Source organism: Mugil cephalus, chromosome 5, assembly GCF_022458985.1.
Source record: "Mugil cephalus isolate CIBA_MC_2020 chromosome 5, CIBA_Mcephalus_1.1, whole genome shotgun sequence".
Classification (NCBI taxonomy): domain Eukaryota; kingdom Metazoa; phylum Chordata; class Actinopteri; order Mugiliformes; family Mugilidae; genus Mugil; species Mugil cephalus.
Window position 1 is genome coordinate 28,119,252 of NC_061774.1, and position 13,950 is coordinate 28,133,201.

General features: G+C 44.8%; 1 protein-coding gene across 3 annotated transcripts in view; it reads left to right on the forward strand.

Moving 5' to 3' along the window:
• LOC125007863 (protocadherin-1-like) overlaps positions 1–13,950 on the forward strand; it is a 202,588-nt gene that overhangs the window by 17,857 nt on the left and 170,781 nt on the right. For all 3 annotated transcript variants that reach the window (XM_047584737.1, XM_047584739.1, XM_047584738.1), the window contains exon 3: positions 1,553–3,736. In XM_047584737.1, the coding sequence (XP_047440693.1) occupies positions 1,553–3,736 (2,184 nt within the window). The remainder of the gene's footprint in view (positions 1–1,552; positions 3,737–13,950) is intronic.

Below are 13,950 nucleotides of genomic sequence, written 5' to 3' on the forward strand. Positions count from 1 at the left end.
CGCAGGGTCTCAGGAGATTAAAGGACAAATTTCCAGAAGCATCTTAGCTTAGCTTAGCCTAGCCCAAACAACACCTTTAATGCTCAATAAAGATCCTTAAGTTACAAATATTAGCCAACATTTTTCAGGACGGTTTAATAACGATACAGGCTTTTAGACAGTGTTTGCTGAACAGAAAAGCTAATCCATCATCTTTAGAAGTGCTGCTAGACGGAGCAGGGCTAACTGGTCCCCCCTCCCTGCTCCTGATCTTTGTGTTAAGCTGAGCTAACTGGCTTCTGACTCTTTAATATTTATCCTCCAGACGCACCGGTGTTATCTCCTGACACTTGGAAAAAAAAAAACTAAAGTGAATAAGAACATTTTCCCAAATGTCACCTGATTACTTTAAAAACATTGCTGTCGCTGCTAGAATTTGAAATAGACTCTGTGTCCTTGGACCAAACAAGTTTTATTGTTTGTTTAAAAAGGCACAAATAAAGTCATCTCTCTGCCAGATTTCTCTTTCTTTATATATGTTTTTTTTTTAAGAGAACAATATTTTTTGCGGTTACATTTTAGGACATTATTTTGCTGAGTGCGAGCTTGACTCAGATCCAACTCAGCTTTAAAAGGAGTAATGGCCTTTAAAATATATATATATATATATGTGTGTGTGTATATATATATATATATTAACTTAATTACATTGCTGTGAGTCCCAGGTGAAAGCTGCACGAGCGCTGAACCAGCAGCACCTGGGACGTTTAAATCAGCTGTTCAACAACTAGCGCATTTGAAACCCCGGCCTACGTCCTTAAGAGTGACTGCTGCTTCGAATGCAATTAAAAACTACCGGACATGTTGATAGAAAGGCGTCCTAACGAGTACATCCTAAGTGATTTTTTTTTTTGCTGACTGCTCGTGCCTGATAATTGACTAATTGCCTCCGTTTACTTTGGGCTTGGACATGCGAGTGTTGGTGCGTTGGTCTGTCCTCCCCGGTCTCCTAATGGGCCCCGAGGAGCCGGGGCTTTTCTCATGATGAGAGGAACATTAACATTCACTCGTGTGCCCATTAGATGCCAATGACCCGCTGAACAGCCGTTAGATGTTGTTGTGTGGGTGTGTGCACTCGGCTTTGATCGTCTATTATGCTTCTCGCGCAGCAGTTAAACAGCCCCCTCCCCCGTAGGAAGACATGAATGCTTTTGTAGTGTTGCATTAGTAATGGTCATGAGTCTTTGTAAGTAAATAATCATTAAAATGTAACTGAGATTATAATGGAAACGAGTCTGAAATGACTGAGATTAGTCAAATGAAACTCAAAGGAATTTCTTTTGTGTGTTTGATGACAATGACACATGAAAGCGAAGCACAATGAACAGAGAATTCATTATTTTAGTCCTAAATTGTTTTCAAAGTCAAAATAAAACAGCACTCCAGACGTCTGCTTTGAGCTTGTTAAATACAGAAAACTCCTGTCTGTCGTCAGAACCGAGCAAGAATCTGTACAAGTTTTGATGAGAAGAGCGCTTTGGCTGAAAACCTTCTTCTGTTGCTTCCCTTGTAGGTCAGAGCCAACGACGCAGACACCGGCACGAATGGAGAGATAGACTACAGCCTCCATCAGGCCTCGGAGACGGCCCAGAGGCTTCTGCGCATCGACCGCTCTACGGGCATCATCTACGTGAAAGGACTGGTGGACCGAGAGGAGGTGAACTTACTCAAGTTCTATGTGGTGGCCAGAGACCGCGGCCCCAATTCCAAGACTTCCAAGGTCCAGGTGACTATCAGCATCAAGGACCAGAACGACAACGCACCGGCCATCGAGATCCGCGGCATCGGTTTGGTAACGCACCAGGATGGCGTGGCCAACATCTCCGAGGACATGCCCATCGGTACGCCCGTGGCGCTGGTTCAGGTGTCAGACCGCGACGAGGGGGAAAATGCAGTGGTGACGTGCGTGGTCGCCGGCGACGTCCCGTTTCAGCTCCGACCCGCCAGCGAATCGGCCAACGATCGGAAGAGGAAGTACTTCCTGCAGACGACAACCCTGCTGGATTATGAGCGTGTGAAGGATTACAGGATTGAAATTGTCGCTGTGGATTCTGGGAACCCGGCTCTGTCCAGCGCCAACTCCCTGAAAGTCCAGGTCACAGACATGAACGACAACACGCCAAACTTTTCCCCTGCGAAGCTTGAGGTGGACTTTGCAGAGGGCAACCAGCCGGGCGACACAATACTGGCAGTTGTGGCAACCGACGCGGACAGTGGCACCAACGCAGAGCTGACTTACAGCATTATCGAGCCCGCGGCCTCCAGGCTCTTTCAAATCGATGCCAACACTGGAGAGATCAGTGTGAAGAACATGCTGGATCGGGAAGAGATGGAGCGTTATGAGTTCCAAGTTACAGCAGCAGACAAAGGCGTTCCTAGTAAAACTGGCACTTCTACAGTGGTGATAAATGTTCTGGACCGCAACGACAATGACCCCAAGTTCACACTGAATGGCTACAGCTTCTCCGTCAATGAGAACATGCCCCCACTCAATCCCGTTGGCGTTGTGACCGTCACTGATGCCGATAAGGGTGAGAATGCCGAAGTGAGGCTGTTTGTAGAACCGGACAATGGCAAATTTGTCATCCAGAACGGCACAGGCACTATCCTGTCCATCATCTCCTTCGACCGTGAGAAGGAAAGCACCTACACCTTCCGCCTGAAGGCCGTGGATTCTGGTGACCCACCCCGATCCTCCTATGTGGGTGTAACCATTAACGTCCTGGATGAAAACGATAACGCCCCCTACGTCACCAAACCAGCAAACTCCTCCTACACATACATGCAACTCACCAACCAGCCTCACGCACGTGTGGAGAAGGTGGAGGCTGAGGACATTGATGCTGGACCCAATGCTGAGTTGCACTACAGCATCACAGGCGGAAACCCGTACGGCCTGTTTGAAATCGCACAGAGCAGCGGGGAGATCACTCTGGCCCAGCAATTCACTGGCAAGCATAACGGGCTACACCGACTGGTAGTGAAGGTGAGCGATAAAGGGAAACCTCCTCGCCACACCACCGCCCTGGTCCACGTTTTTGTCAACAACACCAAGTCTAACGTCTCCCTCATTGAGGCGCTGGTCGGACACAGTCTCTACACCCCTCTCGACAGGGACATTGCCGGAGATCCAAACTACTCCAGCACTCAGGGCATCAACATGGTGTACGGAAGCCTCGCAGGCCTCGCTGGTGTTATTCTGGTCATTGTAGCTGTCGTGGTCATCAGACAGCGGCTGCGGAAGGACACCAAGAGCGGCTACCAGGCCGGCAAGAAAGAGAGCAAGGATCTGTATGCCCCCAAACAAGGTCCTAAAAACGGCAAAGGAAAAAAGAGCAAGAAGGGAAAAGCTCCCAAACCGGCCAAACCATTGGAGGAGGATGAGGAGGCCAGTCTACAGAAAGGCCTCAAATTCAACCTCATCAATGATGATGTCACCGACAGTCCCAGCATTCACTTGCACCTTAACTATCCTCCGGGAAGCCCCGACCTGGGCCGCCACTACCGCTCCAACTCCCCCCTGCCCTCCATCCAGCTGCAGCCACAGTCTCCGTCTGCCTCCAAGAAGCACCAGGCCGTTCAGGACCTCCCTGCCACCAACACCTTCGTAGGAACCGGCGACAACAACTCCACGGGCTCCGACCAATATTCGGATTACAGCTACAAGGTCAACCCGCCCAAATACAGCAACAAACAGGTAGGACACTACGCAAACACGGGAATGTACCCCAGGAACGACATCTATTGGAACGACCGGTTGTACTAGTCATGCTGGGACTTGTTTGGCACTGCCAATATTCTTCCACCAAAGCTGCACTGATCCCCCCCTCATCCCCTGCACAGCATCCACTTCCAGACGGCTCTTTTTCCTTTTGTGTTTTTTTTTTTCTTTGGTTCGATTGTGTTCACCATTTCTGTTCTGTTCAAGTTTTCACTTCTACATGGACATCACAAACTTCACAGTATGAAGGATCATGTAATTGATAGACCAAACATGGGCTTACCAATATTAAACTATAATGATGTTAAAATTGAGGGTTATTCTTCCAGAAGTTTGATTTCAATTGAGAAGTTTGGTAAAGTTCAAGAGTTCATATTGGAAATCCCATATGAGTCTATCCTGAGCATCTACCTGTGTTTTTCATTTGTTTTATTTGTGTTTAGTTTCACCTTTTCATTGCCGGTTAAATGAAGGAACTTATGAGTTTCTCTCTATTTTATTATTTACGAGTGTTTTGAATCTGGAGTTCTTTGTGCGCCCATTGAAAGCTTCACACTGACATCCTCATTAAGTCTGAATGTGTTTTTCTTTTTCTTTTCTTTTTTTTTCTGTCTGGAGAGCTGACTCGAGGTTTAAAGCTGCTCTTTATGGCCGGATCAGCTTGTTGAAGTGTGACAAAGAGTGACTGTGAATTCCTGAGTTAGTTTTTTTTCTTTCTTTCTTGTACCCATTTTTTATTGTTCCTTGGCTCTCCTTGGCCGAGGAACTAGACTGGCTGAGCAGCACTTTAGAGTGTTTCCATCCAGTTCAGACCAATTTAAGGTAATTTCGGCTCAGTCAGGGAGCCAAGCAGTGAAAAAGAAAGAATAGGAAGAAAGGAAATAAGAAGGGACGAAAGAGGAGGAGGTAGAAAAAAAAAAAACACGGCTCTATGAAGGAAAAGGTACACTAAGACTAAATGCAACCATTTCGTAACCTCCGCACTTCCTGTCAAGTCAGCTGAGATATGACTTTTAATTTTGCCGTGTTCCCAATCACCGGGGCTAAAGAGTCAATTGTTTGCACAGATTAATGGCAGGTAATTTTCCAGGCGCCCGCTTTCGCCTTCTTTTACCCAGAGTGCCTTGCTGTATTCTATTTAATGTACAAAAATAAATGGGAGGGGTGGGGGGTTGGGGAGGGGAGGGGGGTCATTAACAGCGTGATCGCGATGAGCGTTCACGCCACATCTGTCACGTGCACTGTGAAAACCGTGGAGACAATCACACTGAGGTGTCGTAGTTGATGTTCAGACTGTAGATATATATGTGAACATGTCAAATGCTCTGTTCTGTTCGTGCTTTTTTTCATCTGCTGTTTGTGTCGCCACGTTCCTGTGTGATCTTACCGAGGGCGTTCCACTGTTCCCCCTGTTCTTAGAAGACTTCTATACCTGTACCAAAGACTCACACACCAAACACAAACCACACACCTGCATCTTCATCGCCATCGCCATCGCACAGTCAAATATGGAGAGTTTGTTTCCCAGTTTGGTCGGACTAGCAGAGGTTCCTGCCGGTGTTGGCAGCTTGATAGCGCTCCTGCTGGGTTAACATTTAGCCTGTTAACACTCGAGCCCGCAGGCGTCACACTTCACTCTAGTCGGATTTAAAGCCGCACGGCTTCGTATCAGCTCTGTTCTGTGGCACACCCGCTCGGTCGTGCTCTCTTCTTCTTCTCCTTCTTCTTCTCTGGGGAAAAATAAATGTACAGTGTTGTTTTCCTTTTTTGTTGTTTTGTTTTTTACATATAAATCAGATTTTATTTCAATAAACATTAAACGTTAAAAGTGGCGCTCTCTGTGCATTCACTGGGGGTGGAGCTGGGAAAACTGGGGCGGCAGCGAGTAGAGGTACAGGTTCCATGTTCATTTCCATCCTTCATGTCGGGAGAGAACACAGTTTTGGCACAAAATGGATGACGCTAAATATTTGACTTTGCTTTACACTGAAACGACCATTTATCTTCATCATTGATGCATCGGATGATTCATTCGTCTTTTATTTGGAACGCAAACAGATGTCTTGTTTTTTATCTTAGTCTAAAAGGCCTTTTTAAAGAAATAACTTATACAGTGTATGTCCTCATCTTGGCAGCCTTTGTTTAAACTCATATCCCTCATTTGTGGTTCACTCTGTGTCGGGAAATCAGACGGAGATCTATGGATGCATTTAATAGATCCAGGTGACGCGCATTAAAGTAATAACTCAGCATCTGGTTACACTAACAGACATTTGGTCTCCAACCTTTTTGACTTCTTTTTATTACTATAACTTTAATGCAAACCAGTTTGGCCCATATAGACACAGACAAAAACCAGACAGTAAAACAATCAATCAATAAAACACGGCACTAAAATTCAAAACCTAACCAGCTAAAACAGTTACTCCAGTGTCCAAGTCAGATAATCTGCAAATACATTTGAAAATAAAATTCCTCAGCACTGCATGCAAAGTGGGGACATTACTGCTCACAAACATTTGGTTCGCACCTGTACACGTCAGAGGTTTAAGCAGCGTCCTAAAAGCATCATTACACGGCTACTCTCATGGTTTAGAGTAAAAGGTTTTAAGATGCCACATAAGTGGAGCCATCTGATATTTTATTTAAGCAACAAAACGTCCAAATAAATCTTCTCAGTCTCCAGATTAATCCAGATTAGCCCACACTCAGATGATGAATCAGATAAAATGTACTAGGTGAAGGTTTCCAAATTATCTGTGAATACCTGCAAAGTTAAAGATGTTGCCATCAACAGGAGTCCTAATAACATAACAAATGTGCTGGTTAACCCCTGCTGATTGGTTCTAGAGGTTTGTGCATAATCTTTCACGTGTCCAACATGTGTCCCGATGTCTCTCATCGACATTTATCATGAAAAACCTACAAGATTTCTAACTGGAGGAGCAGGAAACGGGTTTATGAACCGATATCATGTCACCGTATGCGTTTGAGACCGAAGCGCCTTTAAAGCCAAAAGAGAAAACATAGACACCAAATAAATGGTCCAAATATGTTTCTTCTCTGCAGCAGTCGACACATCGTTCATTCTGTCTGTCGCTTTAAACGTTCGACCTCCTACCTCCTGTTGGCATGCGGCCTGTATCCACACACACACACACACACAGACACACACACACACACTCTTTAGACTTTGAACCTGCCTCAAACAGCCCAAAGAGGACCGAGATCAAAACGTCCCCCAAGCAGGTGCTGAACCTGCTCGGGGTCAGAGGTCAAATATCACTGAAGAGCAGCTATTAGTGTGCAGGAGTGAAGAGGTCAGAGGTTAATAACGGGACTCTGGGACCCCTCCCTCCGTCTGGACTCCGCATTAACAGTCCGGCCTCGTCCTTCCTGCTTTTACGCTGACCAGCTCGGCCGTTTCCATGGTAACGCAACGACCTATGCTTGTGTGAGTGTGCGTTTGTGTGTGCGTGTGCTGACTCATAGTACTGACCGGCCTCCCCCCCCCTCCGTCTCTGCCCACCTTCCATCCAATCCAACACAATCCCTCCTTCTATGCAAAGCTCTGCTTTTTGAATGAAGAGATGATTGTGCGTCTGTGTGTTTGTGTGTGTGCCGCCTGTCACTCAGTTTATATAAGCTCTGAGCTCCGAGTGTTTGTTCCCCTCTCCCACATTCCGACTGATTTCATGCTCTGCAACAGTCTGGAGTTACACGTCTCCACGCAAACAACCGCACAGATTCCATCATCAAAGGTCGCGGCGGCGGCGTTTACACGCGCACGCCCCCGTTCACGTGTTATATCTGAGAACGTTTGATAGTGATACGGATCCGTCGATACCACCTCTGGGAGCGGAGAGATTTCCAGGCTTGGCTGCAGGCGGCGCTTTCGATAAGAAACGCCAACATCAGGGCGCGAGGACTGAGCTGCCTCGCCGTAAGCCAGCGTAACGCCGCGCGTGTGCTCCTCCACTCCGGTATCATGTGGTATCATCTCGCATCGTGGCGCCTGCCTATTTATTTGTAGGAAAAACAAGTGTGTGTGTTTTCACAACCATCACTTCACCTGCATTTTTCCTGCTGTTGTTTCACAGAGATTCATTTGATTCTGTTGTACGTGCCACCAGCATGGTGGCATTCCAGTCCGGGGCCAGGCCGGACCAAAGAAAATAAGAAAAAACGCTTTTAGGATCACGCTGGTTCAGGCTTCACACAAACGGACGCTTGGATTGTGTAGCTTTGTCTGAAAGAAGCTTTAGGTGGTGGAATCTTTAAATGAGGAGAAGAATGAAACTGTCGACCATTGCTCCAAGATGGCCGACAAGCCACTTAGCTCCACGCCCCCTCACAAGTCACTGTAGCTTCTTCCACATTGGGTAATAACACATGTGGAAGCGTTTGCTGTAGGTCTGTTACTCTGCATCGAGCGCACCTTTATTATTATTATCGTACAGTAGCTTTAGATTCACTGATCCGTGGCTCAGACTGAGTTTTGTTCTTCGCCGTCTCCTCTGCTGCTCTCTTGTTTTGAGGAGATTCTCCTCGTGTCAGATCAATCTTAACATCGATTCCTAAGCTCAGGTCCGAGATCTTAAAGCATCACAAGACAAATATCCCTGTTAACAGACTTTTCTTTTCTCACATTTTTCTAAGCTGTAATTTTGCTGGGTACTTTCAGCCTCTCAGGCTGAAACTAAACATCCCTTAAAAATCACACACTGATCCCACGTAATGTAACCGCATCACCTCAGATGCATGAGTTTCTCTTTAGAGCTCTTTATTGAACATGATGCAGCAGGTAAATTTACTTCAACCTGCAGCAATGCCATTTTGCAAATGCAAATTATTCAAATTTTTTATTATTATTTAAAAAATATAGTGTCATCTTAAACTATGCAGTAATTTATTCCATATTAGTGGAGTTTTTAGATATTTCTGTGAGAATCTAATGCTGCAGAAGTTTACTTTGTAATTATTGTTGTTTCTCATTAAACACAAATAAATTAAATTGTCATAAATATAGAAACTGAATTTTCCAACCAAAAAGAAAAATAAAGCGAAAATAAATGCTTAAAGTAAATGTCTATTTTATTTTAGTTTTTTGGGGGATTTTCTTTTAAATCTCCTAGAAGCACTTATATTTTCCTGTTATTATTCCATTTTCCAGGCTTCACATGTGTAAAAACATATTATTTCTTCGTGTGCTTTGCGCTGCAAGATGAGAAAGTGAATATCTGTGGAATGGTCACACCCAGGACGGCAGGGTGCAGAAAAACCAACAAAGATCTTTGGACCTGTTAATGTTCTCGCTCAGTGAGAGTCACGAGACGTTCGCTCGGCCACAGTTCTGCTCCATTAGACGATGACTGATTCATAACAGGTGTTTTTAATCAATAGCACGTGTCCCAGCAGCCTGACTGACAGAGGACTTCCTGTTTCTCGGCGGTTTGACTCACTGTCAGGAAAAAGGAGCCGTAATGGCAGCCATTAGGCGGGTGGCCAGCAGCTTTTTCTCCCCAGAAAATTACAGTAATTTGACGGCAAATATAGTGAGGCAGGAACAGAGTGTCTGTCATCAGTCACACGCAGCTGAGATGGAAGGCGTCGAGTTCAGACGCGGCTTCAGACCTCACTTCAGGCGCATGCACTCACACACGGCGAGCTCTAATGTAAAGCCACGTCCAGGGCCTTTCTCATGTCGTGGAGCAGTGGAGCAGCGCTGCTGAGGCTTATCTACAAAACTACGTGAGCAACTCAGGAATGTTACCTGCATGTTCGTCTATCGCGTTTTAGTTCCTGGGCCTCAACATGTTTGTGATCCACAGGGAAGGAGGCAGGAACTCTCAGAGAGGAGGTCGACGCAGGAGCGGGAATCGTTGGCTTGGTAGTTTGCTAGCAGCTCATCATGTGTCCAAGTTTGAACTTAAGTTCCTCCTAGTTTCTAGTTTTGTCTTGGAACTGCAAGAAAATTAAAGTTATTGTCCAAACCCAGCGTCACAGACGTGAATCGATCCTGAAAAGTCTCGGAGCTAAAGAGACATCGTGTTGAGTTATTTTAGTGGAATAAAATAGAAAAGGCTCAAGGCTTCAGGTCAGATTTGTCCTCTGTCTATGAACAGCTGTGGATGTTTGCTTTGATCAAAGAGCCTTCGATAATAATTTCATTTGAATTCTAATAATTTCCCTTTATTTGTGCCTCTGGAGAAAATTCCTTCCATGCATTCGTCCTCAGAGCAGTGTGCAGAGCAGTGGGGGCTCTGGGACCGGTTCAGGGGTGGGTGGGGGGCTTCTTAAAGCCCCCTAAAGCCAGTAAACCAGCACAGTCCCCAGTCCAACGCTCCCACTGTGGACTAGTGGTTAAAGACGCTACTTTCAGAGATTCCACGTAATCTCTGAGATATTTCTTTCTTACCGTTGTTGTTGAGGCTGGAGTCTATCACAGGGTGAGAGGTGGGGTCATCAGTTTATCACGTAGAGACAAACAACCATTCACACTCACACCTACGACCAATTAGATTCACCAATGGCCCTAACGAGTTGCTAACCGCTAAACCACCGTGCTGCCAAATGAAAGTACAGTCAGAAAAAAAAAAAGGAACAAGAGTAAGTTTGAAACTCAAACTCTTCCAATAACATCCAGTTTCTGTTTGTTGTGTATCCAGGTGATTAATGAACAGGGTTTATTGTTGATGCAGAGCTTCACATGTTAGGACGGGTGTGATGGGGTCTGTAGTGGTGGAGGTGGAGATGGAGGTGGAGGAGGAGGTGGAGGCCTACCTGGTCACAAAGAGCCCTTTGTAACACACATGAGCACATTATTTTTCCAACAGTGCACACATTCCTTAACATGGGCGTCACTCAACACAGTGTAATCCTCTCAGCCCTGTGTGTGTGTGTGTGTGTGTGTGTATAGATAAATATCTAGATATATGTGCTAACGTGTATCAGATGGAAAACACCTCAGCCCATGACTTAAATTCAACAGTCACCTCCAGCTCTGCTGCACAGATCCACCTTTTCCACCGTTCAGCTGCTGAAAGGTTGTCACGTAAACGCACCGGTCGCCACTGAGCGCGCTCAGAGGAGGAGGACAGGTGCTGCAGGAGGTTCAATAACACAAAACTGTTTGTGCAGTTTCAAAGTTCAGCTGTGACCCTGTAAAATGTTTGTCCCTGTTACTTTCATTAAAGGATCAGTTTCATACGAAGGTCTATCGCTCCAAACTCCACGTTCTCTGCAGGGATCCCTTTTCCCTCGTCACTGTGGTTTAACTTAGACACGGTGTGACGTATGAGAGCGACACATGTGAGTGACCCCATCTCACATTTGACCACTTTGACCTGATGGTACCGATTAATGAAATAAAAGGAGAGACTTCGCCGCTTGTTCCAAAATGTGTATCGTCATGACACACAGACACAAACAGCCGTTTCTGATACAGAGATAAAGATCATTGATGACAGCAGCTGTATGCGCCTCAAATGTTTGTGTTTTAGACAAACTTCTGGTATTTTGATGCCAGGTGTGACCACAGGTACCGGCCTCTGTTCATACGTGTAATTAGTCAGACGGTGCACGTCGTGAAAATGAGCTTTGCAGAGCTTTAAAGATTTTGTTTTTATCCAAGTTAGCTTCATTCCTCTAGAGACAAGAAGAGGTTTAATAAGTGTCGTGTTCCCCTGAGGAATTAATTATAACAGATATAACGTTTTCTACCATCAGGTCTAAATTTTAACATTTCAGGTCCCAACAACAACTGCAACCTGCCCCTGGTATTCTGCTAATTAGCAAAGGTTGGCATGATGCTAACTCACTAAAGCAGTGAGGTGACCATGATAAACATGTTACAATTCTAGCTATTAGCATGTTAGCATACCTGCCTTAGCATTGTGTGTCTAGCATCATCGATCAATCATTGGTACAGATCCCTAAAAATATGATTTTATTTCAATCTAAAAGAAAACACTTTAAATAAAACTATATAAGTGATTAAAATAAAATAAAATAAAATAAAATAAAATAATGTTGTTTCCTAAATTTATAAAATAAAATAAAATGATGTTGTTTCCTAGATTAATAACATAAAATAAAGTAAAATAAAATAAAATAATGCCATTTCCTAAAATAAAATATAAGTAAAACACTGTTAATAAATTATTAAAATAAAATAAAATAAAATTATGTTGTTTCCTAGATCAATTAAATAAAATAAAGTAAAATAAAATAATGGTGTTTCTAAAATAAAAAAATAAATAAAACACTGTTTCTTAAATTATTAAAATAAAATAAAATAATTCCTTGACTTCCTTATCGAAATAAAATGTCGAACACAGATGTTTGTGACAGATATTTTTAGCTCTTCCGTCTCACTCAAGCCCGTAGCCGTCGTCTCTCCGAGGAACCGATGCCTGGTTGTTGTGGCTGTGTTTGCACACATGACCAGAACACACTTTCATGTCCTCAGCATAACCATGAAGACGGGAGAGGACAGGAAGGAGGATAATCCACAGAAAACCTGAAATCTGCTCAGGCTCAGCCCTTTTTTTATTCAGATGTGGCAGTTTATTTTAACCCGTCTATAGAGAACCTCGACACCCATGAAGGAACTCCTTCAGCCTCTCCGTCTCTGTCTGTCTCCGTCTATCTCGGTCGCCCCCTCAGGGCTGTGATTGTGTTCGAGCCACCGAGACGACTCAACACAAAGATCAGCGTGTGTGTGTGTGTGTGTGTGTTTTACTTTAATGTGGAGCCAGAAATCAAAAACCACAAGAAACATAATTTTGTCGTGTGTCGAGCGTGTCGATCTTTACATGTTTGTGTGTGTGTGTGTTGTGTTGCCACCTGCTCCAACGACACAAGTGAAGTGGAACGGAAACCTGCCTTAGGCTCCGAGCACAGAAACGCACACACACACACAAACACAAGAGGAAAACAGGCGACAGTACATGTAGGCAAGGAGGAGGGAGGGAGGGAGGGAGGAGGGAGGGAGGAGAGTGGTTTTGGGTAAAGAAGAAAAAACGAGGAAGAGGAGGAGGTGATGAAGGGCAGCGCAAAACACACACACACACACACATTGTGCATCATGTACATGTGTGTAACAGCACTAGTAGCAGGTGGTATGACTCAGGAGAGGAGAAGGTCACTACCCTCCACTACACACATACAGTAAATACACACACACACACACACACACACACACACACACACACATATATACACATACACACACATATATTCACATACACACACATATATATACACATACACACACCTGTAGGCAGGGTCAAAGGTCAGATGCTGTACAGCTGCTTTGTACACCAGGCTGCTGCACTCTATCTGTCTGCAGGAACACACACACACACACACACACACACACACACACACACACACACACACTGATGACGGCTGCTGGCTGGTTGTTATCCTGAGCGCTGGTTCAGATGCAGCCGACATTAATGCCCCTTCGGTGTCACAGAGTCAGACGAGAGGCAGAAAAACACGGACAGAGTTTGTTTCGGTTCACGTGTCGCGGCTTCAGCCTCTTTTTCTTCTTCTACACTGAAAAAAAAAACCAACAAAATAATAATAGTAAAAAAAGACTCAAGCTGCCACAAATAATAACGAGACCTGTGATTCTCTTCTCTGGGGAGGAGGAGGAGGAGGAGGAGGAGGACTATGACAGTAATCAGTGTTTCCATCCAAAACTGAAATCCAAACTGGCAAAAGAAAATGCAGAAGAAAGCAGGTTTCCATCCATAACTGCTGCGTTAATTCTCCGAGCGCTGCCATTAAACCTCTGCTGTCGTTAGGAAGCTCCGGGCTCAGCTCAAACCACGGAAACGCTGCAGAAAGCCTCGTCTCTACTTCACCGGAGCTCTTTTATTTTATTATTTTTTTATTTTTTGTGCAGTACTGAGGTTGAACATGAGCTCGTGCATCTTTGAAAAGAAGGTAGAGAGTGATGCTACTCACACTGGCGCTGGGGGTTTTCACACGTCTCATCAATTATTCCTGCAGAGGCACTAACCTCAGCGAGGCCGTGTCTTCTCAGACACGTCCAGGCTGTCATGAATGCAACAACAACAGCACAATACAACATGGAGAAGAAGGAGAGAGAAAACACGGCACAGATGATCTGATAACACGCTCATATCTAAAAGCAACACAGTGTGACTTTAAGGTAC